This window comes from Helianthus annuus, chromosome 5, assembly GCF_002127325.2.
Source record: "Helianthus annuus cultivar XRQ/B chromosome 5, HanXRQr2.0-SUNRISE, whole genome shotgun sequence".
In the NCBI taxonomy this organism is placed as follows: Eukaryota; Viridiplantae; Streptophyta; class Magnoliopsida; order Asterales; family Asteraceae; genus Helianthus; species Helianthus annuus.
In genome coordinates, this window is record NC_035437.2 from 166,140,391 (window position 1) to 166,157,013 (window position 16,623).

The window sequence follows — 16,623 nt, forward strand, 5'->3', positions numbered from 1 at the left end:
ATAACATAATAATAATAATAATAATAATAATAATAATAATAATAATAATAATAATAATAATAATAAGACCGAACGTAATGGGCGTGATTGCCCAGATTTTTCCCCCCAAAAACGCCAAAACACGTCCGTCCCCCACCCCCCATGGCGTTTTCCAGCGTGATTGAACCAAACCCCCCTCCCCCTCCAGCGTTCTTTAAAACACACTCAATTCTCCCTCTTTTCAAATTGTTTATCCAATGAGATTTTTCCATGTCAAATACAATTAATTTTAAATTAAAAAAAATGAAAATAATAACTGGGTAATCATTAATGAGGCATTATTGGGCATTATCCCACTACGCCCATTTGTGAAAAACGCCCATAACGCCCCTTTGCTGACTGCGATGACACGTGTTGCACAACGCCCATAGATAGGGACATTATTCATGTGTACCACTACACATAGTCTAAGTAGATGATCATAGGCCCTCATTAACCTCAAAATCATCGCTAATATAGGACTAGCAAACTTGGCATAAGCATATAACATTTCGAAAAGAGGTCCCATGTTCAAACCTAAACAATGAAAAAACAGTTTAGCATTATTGATCCGATAGAGTAGAAACAATCTTTGCCGTTTTTTTTTTTTTTTTTTTTTGAACGGCAAATTTGGATCACTGACGGACCACTGGAGTATCATCGTGCCACCAGCAGAACCACCCAATCATATCCATCTCCACTAGGCAATAATGCCTATACACCAATCCAGGAGGAAACCCAATAAATCTGGGAAAAACCTCTTTATAAGAATCGAACCCATTACCTAATCGTCATAAGCCATTAAAAAACCTCAAAATCACCGTATCTCATTTAATAACACCCAACAAAATTAAATACTTATTTAAACAATCAACCATGTTTAGTCAAGAATATTAATTCATCCCAAAAATTTTAAACAAAAAAATGGCAAAATGCCACGTCATCAACCCACCCTTCTCTTCTTCTTCCCAATTGGCTTTCTTCCATAGCACGGCTCTCTCTCTACAATTTTCTCTCTCTAAAACCAGTATTTATGGGCTTTGAGTTCTTGAATCTTTTTCTCTTTTTCTTAATAATCTCTCAATCTTTTAGCTTACACCACTTTATTGTTTCCCTTTCTTCCATGCTCTCTACCTTTCCATTTCTTTATAACTTCCCCATACCTTTCATTTCCATTCCATTCCAACTCTACTCTCATTCCATTCACAACCCTCTCTCTCTCTAACCCTCTCTCTCTCTCTAGCTTGAAGTTCTAAATTCACATAGATCTAATCAAGATTCATAGATTCTTGAATACTTTTGATCTTTTTGTGTTATTAAAAGTTGAAGATTTTTCAAGGGTTTAGTATGATGATGGGGACTTACTCTGGAATTGGAAAAGAAGATGATCAATTGTTTCTACCTCCTGGATTCCGATTCCACCCGACCGATGAGGAATTGATCACTCATTACTTGATCAAGAAGGTTATTGACAATAACTTCTCTGCTAAAGCAATTGGAGAAGTGGACATGAATAGAATTGAGCCATGGCAACTTCCTGGTGAGCTAATGTTTCTTTCTTTCTTGCAATTCAATTCAATTGAATTTAATTCGATTCGATTTGGTTTGATTTTATAGAATTTGTTGAAAGTTTCTAACTTTTTTTTATGGGATTTGTTGTGTTTACGATTTCGGATAAAGGGTTGGCGAAAATGGAAGGAAAAGAATGGTATTTTTTCTGTGTGAGGGATAAGAAGTACCCGACCGGGTTAAGGACGAATAGAGCGACTGAGGCGGGTTACTGGAAAGCGACTGGAAAAGATAAGGAGATTGTTCGTGGAAAAGCGTTGGTCGGAATGAAGAAAACTTTGGTTTTCTATAAAGGACGAGCACCAAAGGGGGAAAAGACTAATTGGGTTATTCATGAATTTAGATTAGAGGGTAAATCCTCTGTTCAAGTACCAAAATCAACCAAGGTATTGATTTATTTATTAATCCTCCGTTTTCCCCTGTTTTTGTTTCTTCTGTTTTTGGTTGCTAATTTTGTTTTTTTGTTGAATTGCAGAATGAGTGGGTGATTTGCCGTGTTTTTCACAAGAATTCCGGTGAGAAGAAGCCTAATTCCGGTGGAAATGGGCTGCCGCAATTGACGGAATCTTCAACATCAAGCGGTAGTGGTGGCGTGGTGATCAAGTCCGATTCGCTTCACGTACCCTGCTTCTCCAACTCAATCAACATTCAACCCCTACCAAACAATATTCTCAACAATCCTAATTACCCTCTTGATCACAATTCCAATGGTAATGGTAATGGTAATGGTAATTACATTTCTCCGGCTTCTCAATCGGTTCACGCGGTGCACGATAGCATCCATTCCCAATTTCAATTCCAATTCCAATCCGGATACACATTTCCTACCCCAAACCAAACATACCTCAACTCTTTCCGAATGGGGAAAGAACTCGATACGCGCTCACAAGAAACCGCGATGAGCAGTGAGATGAACCCGGAGATCTCATCCGTTATGCCGGATTTGGGAAAGAGGGCATTTGATGATCAAGAAGCTCCTTCGACTTCGGTTGGACAGATCGACATGGATTGCATTTGGGACTATTGATTCGGGTTCGATAACTATGAAGATGAAGATTAAGATGATTGTGTTGAATGTGAAAGGTGTAATTGAGTGTTTAATGCATAGAATTTTCTGATGCCTGAGATGAATGAATATTTTCAGGTGATGAAGAAACAGTCATAATGTAAGAGATGACATGGTAATTACTAATTAGTATTTTGAATAGTTTTGTTGATAATTAAAGAGTTAATTACTGTTTTCGTCCCTGTGGTTTGTCAAAAATCACTATTTCAGTCCATTAGTTTAAAAATTACGATTTGAGTCTCTGTGGTTTCACTTTCGTAACTATTTCAGTCCCTGTGGTTTCACTTTCGTAACCATTTCAGTCCATTATTCTGTTAAGTACAGGGACTGAAATGGTTACGAGGTGGACTGAAATGGTTACGAAAGTGAAACCACATGGACTGAAATCGCAAATTTTAAACTAATGGACTGAAATAGCGATTTTAGACAAACCATAGGGACGAAAACAGTAATTAACTCATAATTAAATAATCAATGGGAGTTGTTGTTTATTTAATTGGTGTGGAATTCTTTGGTTTCATTTGTCAACTTCTTTATTCTTATTTTTTTTCTTCTATATTATTTTTCACATTAAAATAATCTTTGGGATTGATTTTTAACCCCACCAGATTTCTTTGTTTTATGATACACGTGTGTGTGTATATATAAATATAAAATATAGAATTTAGACGAGAGTAATTATATTTTTCTACAAACTATCATAAAATTTGAGTAGCATTTGTGATTATAATATTTTAATTAAAATCAGTTAACGAACCTTACAACTTTTTTATGGGATCGATTGGAGGACTTAACTAAAGTTTTATAGGGATGATCGAGATTTTAGCGTATAAGTAAAACTATTTATTTATGGGGGCGGTTGACCGTATCGTTTTGCCATGGGTCCGTCATTGTCCACTGATTAAAATCAAAATACGATGTAGTGTACGTTTAGTTGAATACGATATAATTTAAAAGTAATTTATTCATATACGTTTACATGTATTCACCCGGAATATATACACACATAACCTGCTTTTTATAATCATTATTGAAAAATGTTACCGTGTTTAAATGTTGTATTTAGTTCTTAAAACACTTGTCTTGACTTGTATTCATCGATAATTATACTATGTTTTAAGTATGCTATACTTCCTGATACAGATATCTTTATGTTAACTGATGTCATTGCATGACTTCTTTTAATCAAATGGCTTTAAAATGGTGTTCATTTAAAATATGATGGCTGAAAAGTGGTGTTCATTTTAAAAATGATTCTATCATGTTCTTTTTTGAGTCATATATACAATGTATGTATATGTGTATGTGTATCTATGAGAGAGAGAAACTGAATGTGTGAGAGAGAGTGAAATTTGTTTTTATTGTTTTAGCATGTATTCGTTTTATTAAGACTTGGATAAGTTAATGATATTGCTATAAATAAACATATCATGTGGTAAATAATTCAATGAGTTGTTGTGAGAAACATTCTCATCGTAAACAAAAACAAAAACAAAGTGAGTATACCTTCCATATCTTCATGTCAAAATGTATTTTCTTAACGGCAAATTTGGATCAATAAAAAACCACTGGAGTATTTATCGTGTCATTAGTGACAGGGCCGGCTCAATCATTTTGGTGGCCTAAGGCGAAGTAAAATCTTGTGGCCTTTTTCCCAAAAAATGTATGTAATTGAAAGTTAAACTTGAAGGGCCCATGTGTAATTATTTGAAAGATTGTGTTAAATTTTTAAAACAAGAAAAAAAAAATGCTAATGCAAGGATTCGAACCCAGGTCTCACCAACATCCATACATACAGAAAACCACTACACTACCAACCATCAATCTGTTGATAACCCACACCCTTAATCTTTTATAAATGGACTGTGGTTTCATCAAATTGTGGAGGCCCTAGAGTTTTGGTGGCCCAAGGCCCAAGCCTCATTTGGCGTACCCTTGGGCCGGCCCTGATTAGTGAAACCACCCGATAATATCTATCTCCACTAGGCATAATGCCTATACACCAATTGAGGAGGAAACCCAATAAATATGAGAAAACCTCCCTTGTGAAAATCAAACTCAAAACCTATTGATCCCAAAGCTTTATCTCACTCCTAAAATACCACTAGGATATAAAGCCATGGAATCCAAAATGTATTCTAATATGTTGACTTTGCTTAAGAGTTATTTTAAGATAAGAGACTATTAAAGGTGTGATATGATATTATGGAGGCTTAAGAGTTATTTTAAGATCATAAACTATTAAAGGTGTGATATGATACTATGGAGTTCAAAAAGATTATTAAGATTATAGTCTAGTGGTATCTTGGTGGTAGGATAAGGCTTATGACTATTAGGTCATGGGTTTGATTCTCACAAAGGGGGTTTTTCCTAGATTTATTAGGTTTTATCCTGAATTGGTGTATAGGCATTATATTGCTTAGTGGAGATGGATATGATCGGGTGGTTCTGCTGGTGGCATGATGATACTCCAGTGATCCGTCAGTGATCCAAATTTGCCGTTAAAAAAAAAGATAAGGCTATAATCAGCATAATTCTTTTAGCGTAAATTACATTTTGAGTCCCTGTGTTTTAGTGATTTTAACAACTTGAGTCCAAAATCAAAAAGTTTAACGCCCTGAGTCCCTAGCCATTTATTTTATAACGTTTTGAGTCCAATTTTGTTTATTTTATAACGATTTGAGTCCAAAAAATTGGACTCAAAAGGTTAAAATTTGGACTCAAAAGGACTCAAATGGTAAAAGAAAATGCTTATAGGGACTCAGGTTGTTAAACTTTTTTCTTTTGGACTCAACTAGTTAAAACCACTAAAACACAGGGACTCAAAAAGTAATTTACCCATTCTTTTATGTAAAGAGGTTGAGCGGGTTAATCTATAATATTCATACTGACATTACTAATAAACAAACATATCATATGGTAAATAATTAAAGTTTTTTTTTTTTTTGAAAAAAAATGTATATTTTCAGGACAAAATGTATTCTAACTAGTTGGATACCCTGCCCGCGTTGCGGGGCGTTAAGCCGAATATTTCTTAGTTTCATAACATGTACGCATGTATTTTAGTTACTTGTGCATATTAATCATAACACGATCTCAAAAAAATTAATTCGAGTCAACCAATTAAACCAAAACACTGCCATAGTTTTGCTAAAAAAAAAGATGGCGAGCCTGAGATCGAGGCAAAATAGTAAATTGTCAGAAACAATGAGCGAGTGTTAGACACCTGGTTGACAAAAAAGTTAGATTGAGTCAACCAAGTAAAATAAAAACTACTATAGTTTTGCAAAAAAAAAAAAAAAAAAAAAAAAAAAAACCTAAAACGATGGCAAGACTACAGATTTTAACTGGGGGCAAAATCAAAAGTTTTTAAAAGAGGGCAAAACCAAAATTTTGTTTTGAACTCGGGCAAAATCATAGTTTTGAACGAATGGCAAAATCGTAATTTTTAGCTACGAACAAAAGCATAATTTTATTTTGAATTGAGGGAAAAAGCGTAATTTTAAACTCAGGGCGAAATCATAATTTTTGAAAAGGGGGCAAAATCATATTTTTCAACTGAGAGCTAAATCGTAATTTTGTGTCAGGGAAAAAAACTAAAACGACGGAAATACTACAAATTTTAGCTAGGGCAAAATTGTCATTTTTTAAATGAGAGCAAACTCATAATTTTAAACCGAAGAGAAATTCATAATTTTAAGTTGGGAATAAAAGTATAAGTTTATTTTGAACCGGAGCAAAATCATATTAAAAATGAAAAAAAAAAGAAAAGAAAAGAAAGTTGGGGCAGCCGCCCATTTTCCACCAATGTGGCAGCAGAACTATTGGCGGCCTCATGTAATTTGTATATGTAAGTAAATTTGTATACGTAAGTAAATATATTACTTCCATTAACTATTCTAAGATCATGCACATCGCTTTATAGTTTAGTAGTATTTTGGGGGTGTGATAAAACTTTGGGACCAATAGGTCCTGGTTCGATTCTCAAAAGGGGTTTTCCCATGTTTATTGGGTTTCCTCTTGAATTGGTGTATAGGCATTATGCCTAGTGGAGATGGATATAATCGGGTGGTTCCGCTGGTGGCACGATGATACTCCAAATAGTCAGTCAGTGATCCAAATTTATCGTTCAAAAAAAACTATTCTAAGATCATAAACTATTATAGGTTTTATATGATATGATGGACTCAGAAAAAATTATTAAATTTAGGAGTGAATTGCAAGTTTTGTCCTTTATCTTTAGGCCATTTTGCAAGTTTTGTCCTTTATGTTTAAATTTGACGAGTTTTGTCCTTTATGTTTAAAAATCAAGCACGTTTTGCCTTTTGGACCTTAAAAATCAAGCACGTTTTGTCCTTTATGTTTAAAAATCAAGCACGTTTTGTCCTTTATGTTTAAAAAATCAAGCACGTTTTGTCCTTAAAAATCAAGCACGTTTTGCCCCAAAGGGTAAAACGTGCTTGATTTTTAAACATAAAGGACAAGACTCGTCAAATTTAAACATAAAGGACAAAACTTGCAAAATGGCCCAAAGATAAAGGACAAAACTTGCAATTCACTCTTAAATTTAGGCTTTAATCAAAATAATTCATTTACCTATAGAAATTGGGCAGATTAAATAGAATAGTAACCGAGTTTTAAAGGTGTTTCCAATTAGATCATTCAAATTTCAAAAGTGTTTCAATAAGGTCACTCAACATTCATTTTTCATTAAAATTAAGGGTTTTACATACATTTCATAGGTTACCGTGGTAATGTGGATTTTTGTTTCTTTTTTCCCCTTTTATTTGATGTTAACGTTGAGTAATGACGTGGATTGTAACTTGTTTTTTTTTTTTTTACTTTTTAATGTAATTAAAGTGTTTTTTTAATAAATATAATTTCATATATTAAAATAATCCGACTCCAGCATCTTATCCTCCATTTTTTTTGACACATGGAAAAATGGACATGACTCGATTTTATTGTTAAGTTATCTAATTGGGACAAAAACGATACGAATGACCTAATTAAAACACTTTTAAAACTTTGTTACTATTCTGTGACATTTTCCCTTAAACTTATAATCTATAATTTCCCGTCTTTTTGTTCTTGCTTTAAATAAGTTCACTGATCAAAACTATTAATCATCAACCTGATTTGGAAACCATGTTTCTTAAAAGTGGTTGATGGATTTAATCATTTACGATCAACACGTGTTTATCTCATTTGCTTTTTATACATTTTGGTTCCCCAAGCCCAAGAGGCCGTGGAATTCCTGAACAGAGTCCAGCGGGTCGTGAATAGTAATCTTTCAACTATTAAGAGTCGTTTCATCTTTAGTAGGATCGGTTTTGCAATTCAAAAGACGGTTGTGACGCAACTTGTTGCCCGTTTACTTCTATTTCTTTGTAATTTGTTATTTTGTCTAAGTTATTGGGCATATTTTTATACGAATTGTAGACTCGACCTAATCCGATTATTGACATATTATGTCAAGGACACTCATTTCTAACAGTGCATGACTATTACAAACGTATAATTTAACGACGACTTCTCACTTTAATAATTTTATTCTTAACGCATTTATCATAGTATAGTTTTGATTTTGTTTATGTCAGAACCATTCTTTACATAATTTAAAAATAAAAGAAATGAAATAAGAAAAATGGAACTTTTGGCTCAACATATTATCTTATTAAAATATAAACATTCAACTCATAATCGGATTTTAAAAGCGACGTTTACTTTCATAACTATTTGGAATTTTGTCAAATACTCACTACGAAGACTTTTGGTTGAACATTTATACGAGTATAATGTGTTACACTTTAGTTTTTTTTAGACTAAAGGGTATGGGGTCGGCTGAGGCCCGACTAGGACCGGCGCCGGTCCCCTATACCGCCCCCTGGGCTCGGCTCGGCACAACCGGCACCCCACAGCCGAGGTAGCCGGTCCCATTTGTTTGAAATGTAGCCGTTGGTAACGGCTAATTTAATAAAAAAAAAATACTTTTTCAATTTAAATAAATACCTCTATCTCATCCATTTTTATACAATTCTCTCTCATTCTACTCCCATTCTTCTCCAATTCTCTTCCTTTTTTATAAAAAAACACTCCATATTTTTTATACAATTTGCTCTAATCATGAATCCATTCAACCCAAATAACCCCATCCCAAACAACCCCAACCCGAATAATCCCAATCCGAACCAACCTAATTTTTTTTCGAGTCCCGCTTACACTCCGACCATGGATCCTTCGTGGGGGGCTTCGCAATTTCCGTTTTCGGGTTTCCAACAAACACCCAACGCCTTCTCACAAATGTCTCAACTTCAACAAATGCAACAATACCAAGCACTCCAACAAATCATGCAACGCAACACGTTTGAACAACTCCAATCGCAACCGCCAACTTCCCAACCGCAACCCCCGTTTCAACTTGACGATGATGATGAAGAAGTCGTCCCCGAATCGCCACCGCAAGAGCTCACGCGCAAAAAAAACAAGGGGAAGGGAAAGAAGGTTGAAAACGTACCCGAAACCGCGCCAAAAAGCGGTTCGAGAGGAAAGAGGAGACCTTGGACGAAAGTAGAGGAGGAGGCGCTAGCAATGGCGTTTGTTAAGTCCTCTACTTGCCCGATAGTCGGTATGAACCAAACTTTTAATTTAAATTTTAAAACATTTATTTTTTATTTTTACTAATGTAATATTTTTTAAAATTTAGGAAACAACCAAACGGGTAGTAGTTTTTGGAAGAAGACAACGGATAGATTTAACACGATTATGGAGCATGGTCCGGCTCGTGATATCGAATCCGTCTCGGGCAAGTGGCGTAAAATGAGCAAGGTCATCAATAACTTTAACCAGATTTATAACCAAATTCACATTTCTCCTGCTAGCGGGAGTAACGACGAGGACATTCTTAACCTTGCTATCGCCAAGTGGGACTCTCAAAATTCAACGCCTTTCCCGCACTTCCGAGCATGGAACGTTGTAAGGAAAGAACAAAAATGGAAGCCGCTTCCAAATGAGGTCGCAACGGCCAAACGGACTAAAACTTCCGAGTCCGGAAGTTATAGTGCGGGAGGCTCCACCGCTCGTTGTCAAATCGACATAAACGACGACCCAGAAGATAATGAGGATGTGTTGCCCGTTCACGAGTCGGAACGTCCCACCGGGAGGGACAAAGCAAAAAAAGAAGCGGCCGGAAGTTATAGTGCGGGAGGCTCCACCGCTCGTTGTCAAATGGACGTCGTAGGTTGTCTAGTTTTTAATCGTATCGTATTGTAATTTTTTTTTCGTTTTTTATGTTTTTCGTTTTTAGGATTACTAATTTTTATTTTTAGGAAATGTAATTTTTTAATGTTATAAAATGATTTTATTTAGGTTGTTTTATGTTGTAATTTTTAATGTTTTAAAGTTTTTATTAAATTAATAAAAAAAAAAGAAAATTATAAAATATTAAGGTGGGGCCCCATCCTCCACCCCCTCAAAAGTGAAGGAGGCCCATCCCCCACAAGTCGGTGATGTGACGCCTAGGTGATGGCCCATCCTCGTGGGGATGGACCTCACCATACCCACTAGTCTTATTAGTGATTAACGTATCATAATTACATTCATCACCGGGAAATAATATTATATAGGTCAATAATTAAAAAGGAAGTTGGATCCTTATACGAAGCCTAAGAGGGCATTTTGGCTTTACATTGGCAAAGTACAAAAATAAGAGGGTAAAGCGTTTAAGTCATTGTTACACCAACCTATCTTCAATCATCTATTATCTTCTCTCTTTCACTTTTCCTTTATACTAAAAACTCACCGTCTTCAAAACTACACAACACTACATTCCAACTTTTCCTTCACTTTTGCTCTCTAGAATCACTACATCATAGTGTGATTCTCTTCATCATCACTGATTCAAATACTTAATCAACTTGTTCTTTAACTGCTCTAAAGAAACTCAGTAAAGTTTTAAGTTTCAGCCACTTTCTCAATTGTTCGTATGATTTTGAAACGAATCATCGATTTGATCGTTGCTCAGTGTTTATAGCATTCGAGTTTTGTCAGTCATTGAAGAAATCAGCTTTGATCTTGTCACACCCCAGTTCGCAGCGGATCAGGTGACCGAGACATAACTGATTAGTCACAGCTTATAACATAATATTTAAAAATTGAAATATTATTTATAATCAAGTTTAATACATGTTACAAACAATTAATTCAAATAATCCTTGAAATAAAAACATAACACAACAAATTCCGTTTTATTCTCTAAGCCCTCATCCCTATGTGTCATCATCAACTTCTTCAAACCTGCTCACGTGTATCGTGTGTAATAGTAGTTTTTTGGTCAACATAAGTTGGTGAGTAAATATTATTGTTTTAAATAAAATTGTTTTTGTTTATTCGTTTTAAGAAAATTGTTAACATGCGAATCAATGGTAATTAAATGATAACGATAAATGTTAATAATAAATAAATAACTCATAACCAATCAACCAACATGACAACGTAAATATAACAATTGTACTGAATACAACAACATTGTAAATATGAGACTCAAGCCCACTAACGAGCGAATCTAAATGATGTGGCGATACTAGACTACAACCATGGTCGTGGGGAACCTTATCAGCCTGATGGATACATGTGAATAATGATTAGCGACACTGAATAGCGACGATGTTTAGTGGCTCAAACAATGAACAAATAACAACTATAATGTAATAACATATTCGACTTTACATGTATTGATAAATGAAATAATTGAAGTAAATGAACAATGCGTAAATGACACATAATACACTCCAAAACATTTAAATTGAAAAAACGGAAATTAGGAAAGATTGACTCACGGGCTGCGTTTTGTGATTCCTTGATATTAACCGCACGATGAACAAGGAAGCTTCAAACAACGAGAGCTATCCTAAGCATAAAATACAAACCCTGAATAGAAATATACGCAAAACCACAACTAGCTTTATTGATTAATTATTTATTTAGTTTTTATTCGCAAGGTACGTCTTGTGTCACCATGGTTTCCTAGACCCCGAGAGATCCGGGTGAGATCGGAGACACATCACCTTGTAGAAGGTTAGGAGTTTTCCCAACATTACACCATTACGAATATTTTTAAATAATTAAAATGTACCTTATTTGTCAAACCCTCAATTTCCACTAGTGGAGTTTTATCATGAGGCGCGTGACAAATCCGGATCTAAGAGACCAGTCATATAGATTGACCTCTATATGAATAAAAATACATTTTTCAACCTCTAAGTACGATGCGGAAGTGTAAAGTGAAACGTAAAGTAAGGTAGGTGCGTAAAACAAACGCGCAAAATAAACTAACATAATTTAAATGTAAAACCATGCAAAATGTAAAATATTGTTTTGATACTCCATGCTGTGCACCCTATGTTGTTGGTGATACGTTAGCGACCTGAGAAAGACATGCAAAAAATGTTAGCATAAAGGTGGTGAGTGAGTTCACATGTTTTGTCATAGTGGCTGTGACACTTGTGCTCCGTAAACACACACGATGTAGGACACTATCTTTTATCAAAGAAACAATGTGTTTTGGTCTCAAAAATTTGTCTATTTGTGTTGTACACTTTCACATTTTAATTCTAGTTCATTTTCAAGCCTTAAATCGCTTTCTAGAAAGTTAAACGCGAACTGATACGTAAATGTAACCAGTTTAATGCGGAAAACACTACGGAATAGTGACATAGGCTTAACATACCTTAAATAACTTTTATATAACTTAGAAATAGGTTTTGAAAGCTTTGGTGTGTCAAAAACAAGTTTATTCACACTTAGGGATTATTTGCGTCAAACTGTGAAAGTCTGCTGATTCACATAGTATCGAACATTTCGGAACTTGATCATAAGTTAAACATGCCCTAAATATCCTTTACATAGCTTAGAAATAGGCTTTGAGGTGTTTGGTGCGCAAAAATAAACTTATTTGATCAATAGGGACTAAAAGCGTCAAAAAATGCATAAGTTTGCATTTTCGCGCATATCTTACGTTCTGAATATATCCGGACATCCAAAAATTTATGTAATCATTAAAATATTTTATTTTAGTGATTGGCATGATAAAATTCCATTCGTCGCTTAGTTTGGGTCGTTTTTCGCGTCCGTTCGTGTTTCGTCGTAATTAACCGAACAACGCAACCGTATGGCCAAACGAACCGACATCCGAGATATTTTTGAGCATTTTTCATGTTCCCTCTACTTTAACTTCATTTTAGAGTATTGAAATGGGAATAACGGGGCTTAAACATGTCAAAAATGCATCAAAAACCATGTTTTGCACATTCAGGGACCAAAGTTGACAATCTGCCATAGTTGTCTTAGGAAGGGACCAAAGTTGAAAATCTGATTTCTAGCTTGTTCCAGCTGTTCCCCTCATTTGCACATGGTTTTAATGAAACTAGGGGCTTGTTTTGGGGTACCCATGGTATTCTAAAACCATGGGGACACTTGGACGGTCCAGATTGAAGCACGGTTTACGAGAAACGATCTTAACGGTCTTGAAAATCCTATAAATACCCCACCCCATTTTCATTTCATTTTACACATGATCTGATTTTGATGCTCTAAGTTGAAGCTTTAAGCTTCATACCTGGGTATTTAAATCAAGATCTTCCTAGCTTGGACCTCTTGTAAGCTTCTTTCGTTCTTTTATGCGTTTTTAAGCACGAAAGTCAAATAGTGTTTGACTTTCAGCTTTGACCAGTCTATGGTCAACACGAAGTTCGTTTGAACTTCGCAACGTGAGCGTAATCACGATGGTCATAGTCACTTGTGACTATACCTACTGATTACCACGTTGATTAGGTGTAGTGATGAGTTATAGTTTCGGTCAAAATACGCGTCTATGCGTATTTTGCAACCAAACTATTTTTGGGTATCAAAACCGTTTGTTTTGATATCAAATTTGTTTTCTAACTTTGTTAAACTCGTCACTTTTAGGATAGTGCTTATATAGGGTCGTAAGTCAAGCAGTCTAAACAACCGCTTAGACTTTCGAACCCGACCCGTTTGGTCGATCGTTAGGATCCGACCAAACATATAATGTGACCTTAGTTGTATAGGGAATAACCTTCCGAGGTTATACCTTATGGTCACTTCGTTTAGTTAGTTGTATGATAGGTAGTCTATATGCCTTAAGAAAATGACCAAAATGCCCTTTTTCGCATAATTTTATTTTAAGCATATGTAAAACATGTTTTGACATCTAAACTGATTATATAACATAATTAGATATGTTAAGGCACATAATACTTGTCATAGGACTAGTTAGGCGTCTCGAACACGCTTTCGCGCGAACGACGCATTAAAGTGGCGTAAGCTACCTTAATGGGTCGTAATGGTCGTAAGCACTTAGGATAGGTTCCGATTTAGAATGTAGGCTTTGTTAAACCATATCACATGAGTTCCAATACTCATTTGGTTTACAAGACCTCATTCTACTTGATCTTCCGATTTAGGTGTCGATTCGCTAACATAGTATCCGTTACACTAGGAACCGCTTCAACACTTGAACTCTTGGTCTTTTGAGCTTTGTTATACCCTTTGAACCGGAACTATATGCAATCCCAGGCGAGTACATAGTTCCCCTCTTTTACCATTTTCAAATGTTTTGGGGTGATTCATATGTGTAATCGATCTGTTTTCAAAATGTATGGCATATGTGTGTTCACTAAGTGCTTTTATGTGTATTATTCCGATTATGCAAATGTAATGTTTTATCCTTAAGTGATCTACCTATCTTCATAGTTAGATTCATATATATATTTGAAGTACAGTCTTAGATCTTCCTATCTTCATAGTGAGATTTTTAAGAAGTACTTTACAACTCGATGGTTGGTTTTTGTGTAGATTGTTGGTGATTTAGATAACGAAACTAGATAATACAATAAGCACATGGTGGATACGCCGCTCGTACTTCCTATATATAAGTGTCCTTATTGTATTACCTTTCGTGGCGTTATCCCGTATCACCATTAGGATTTAGGATTGTTTTGATTCAATAATTCAATATGACAAGAACCTAGGATCCCTGTAGTACCTATCTATCTTCATAGTTGGACTTATATGGGATGTTTAGAGTACTAATATTGGAGTCCATGTTTGGATTCATTGTGTACTTTAATGCATGTTAGATTAGACAATGTGACAGAACCCAAATCCTCATAGCATCCACCTATCTTCATAGGTTGATTCTTGTAGGATGTTTAAAGTACTGATATTGGAGTCCTTGATTGGATTCATTGTGTGCTTTAATGCATGTTTACGAGTTGGTACAAGTTAACGATTATTTGTTTATGTGGTAGTCGTGATTTAGATAACGAAACGGGTGTAATAAAATAAGAACATGGTGGATACGCCGCTGGTACTTCCTATATATAAGTGTTCTTATTTTATTATTCTTGTAGCGTTATCTAAGTCACTTTAGGATTTTGTGTACAATTGTTTCAATGTTTGATTATCAAATTCTTTGTAGAATCTCCCATATTTTTATATGTTAGATTCTTAGAAAGATATCTGAAGTATTATCATGACTCATTGATTTGATTTATATAATACTTATATAAGTTTTGATTTATTTCAAAACAGTTATTAATAATCCTTGATCGGATTCCTAATAACACATTAACAAGTTTTTACGATGGTTTAATCGAGATTTCAATGTAAGGCATAAAACGACGTAGTAAATATCATATTGCCATATACAAACCTATTTTGTCACGAGTTTTCACAATTAAGATTAATACTAAATGTTTTGCCATTTATTTAGCTAACAAAACCTATGTATTCGCCGGCATTTTTATGCTGACTGTTTTCGCATATGTTTCAGGGTATCGACTGCTTCAAGCATGCAACGCATAGGACTACATTTGGGCCTTATACTTCTAAAACAAAAGAACAATTACTTGTATTCCTTGTTTGTAAAAAGATGTTAATGATATTGAAACAATTTAGTACCAGTAGTTGTGAGCAATTTGTAACGTGACTCCCCGATATTTCCGCCGCCTGTTGTTATATTACGCGATTGGGGTGTTACAGTGGCAAATAGTTCACTATTTCAATTATGAGTAGTTATTGTCGTATTTGTAGGTAACTAACCCGAGTGTCATGTCTCTAGTTGTTCGTAACTGAAGCTGACTGTGTTATGCGTTGTTTGCCTTGTTACCACGTCTATAACTGACAATGGTGGAGTTTTAGGCGAATTTTACACCAGTTCGACCTTGACTGGTCGGGTTAGCATGACTAACCTGGGTGAGGCTTGTCAAACCTAGTAGTACTACTAAAAATTCTCTCGCTATACAATACTAATGGTTCGAGAATGTAGGGACTTAACTTGTGACATGTGCACTTTGATGCGCGGTCATTTACTGATGTTCTAATATGTTTACTTGATTTTTTTACGTAACTTTTAGTTTTGAATAGCATACTTTTGATTGGAATTGTGTTTTGCAGGTCTAACGGAGTTTAAGGAGCTATTCTAGAGCTATACGGAGCATCGGGATGGAAAACGGGTCAACCGGGAGCGAGAAATGAACAAAACTGAAACTAAAAGAAGCACGCATCGTCGGCGACGCCCTACTGGGCCGTCGGCGACGCCCTTCGTTAATCCCGTCGGCCAAAAATTTATTGTACGTTGTGGAATAGGACGTCGGAGAAATATCAACATTAGACATGGCGTCGCCAACGCCATACCTGGCCGTCGACGACGGCCTCTTCTGCATCATTACGTGAATTTTGAGTTTCAAACTATTGGGGACGGGTTATATTCAAGTTGTTGACCATTTTCAAATGAGTTACGTAATTTTGGAGTTTTGAACACCAATTTGGAGCCAAGAACACCATCCCTTTCATCTCCAATCAATCCAATTCATTCACATCCATTCGAATCAAGCATCCATCACCTTAACCCTAATCATCCTCAACATCAATCCATCCATCCATTGTTC

The 16,623-nt window shown here is 35.4% G+C and overlaps 2 protein-coding genes across 2 annotated transcripts; both read left to right on the top strand.

The window, feature by feature from the left end:
- The first annotated feature begins 941 nt into the window (after positions 1-941).
- LOC110941704 (NAC domain-containing protein 100) lies at positions 942-2,794 on the top strand. The gene is made up of 3 exons (XM_022183364.2): positions 942-1,558; positions 1,699-1,973; positions 2,063-2,794. The coding sequence occupies exons 1-3, from the start codon at positions 1,366-1,368 to the stop codon at positions 2,612-2,614; spliced, it is 1,020 nt and encodes a 339-aa protein (XP_022039056.1). The 5' UTR covers positions 942-1,365; the 3' UTR covers positions 2,615-2,794.
- A 6,090-nt stretch (positions 2,795-8,884) lies between these two features.
- On the top strand, positions 8,885-9,968 carry LOC110943862 (glutathione S-transferase T3-like). Its single transcript, XM_022185593.1, has 3 exons — positions 8,885-9,281; positions 9,360-9,889; positions 9,960-9,968. Exons 1-3 carry the CDS (start codon positions 8,885-8,887, stop codon positions 9,966-9,968), a joined length of 936 nt encoding a protein of 311 aa, XP_022041285.1.
- The last annotated feature ends 6,655 nt before the right edge of the window (positions 9,969-16,623 follow it).

Coding starts and splice junctions, on each gene's coding strand:
- LOC110941704 (XM_022183364.2), top strand. CDS start 1,366: ATGATGATGGGGACTTACTCTGGAATTGGAAAAGAAGATGATCAATTG. Junction 1,559..1,698: donor TGAGCCATGGCAACTTCCTG/GTGAGCTAATGT, acceptor TTTCGGATAAAG/GGTTGGCGAAAATGGAAGGA. Junction 1,974..2,062: donor AAGTACCAAAATCAACCAAG/GTATTGATTTAT, acceptor GTTGAATTGCAG/AATGAGTGGGTGATTTGCCG.
- LOC110943862 (XM_022185593.1), top strand. CDS start 8,885: ATGGATCCTTCGTGGGGGGCTTCGCAATTTCCGTTTTCGGGTTTCCAA. Junction 9,282..9,359: donor CTCTACTTGCCCGATAGTCG/GTATGAACCAAA, acceptor TTTAAAATTTAG/GAAACAACCAAACGGGTAGT.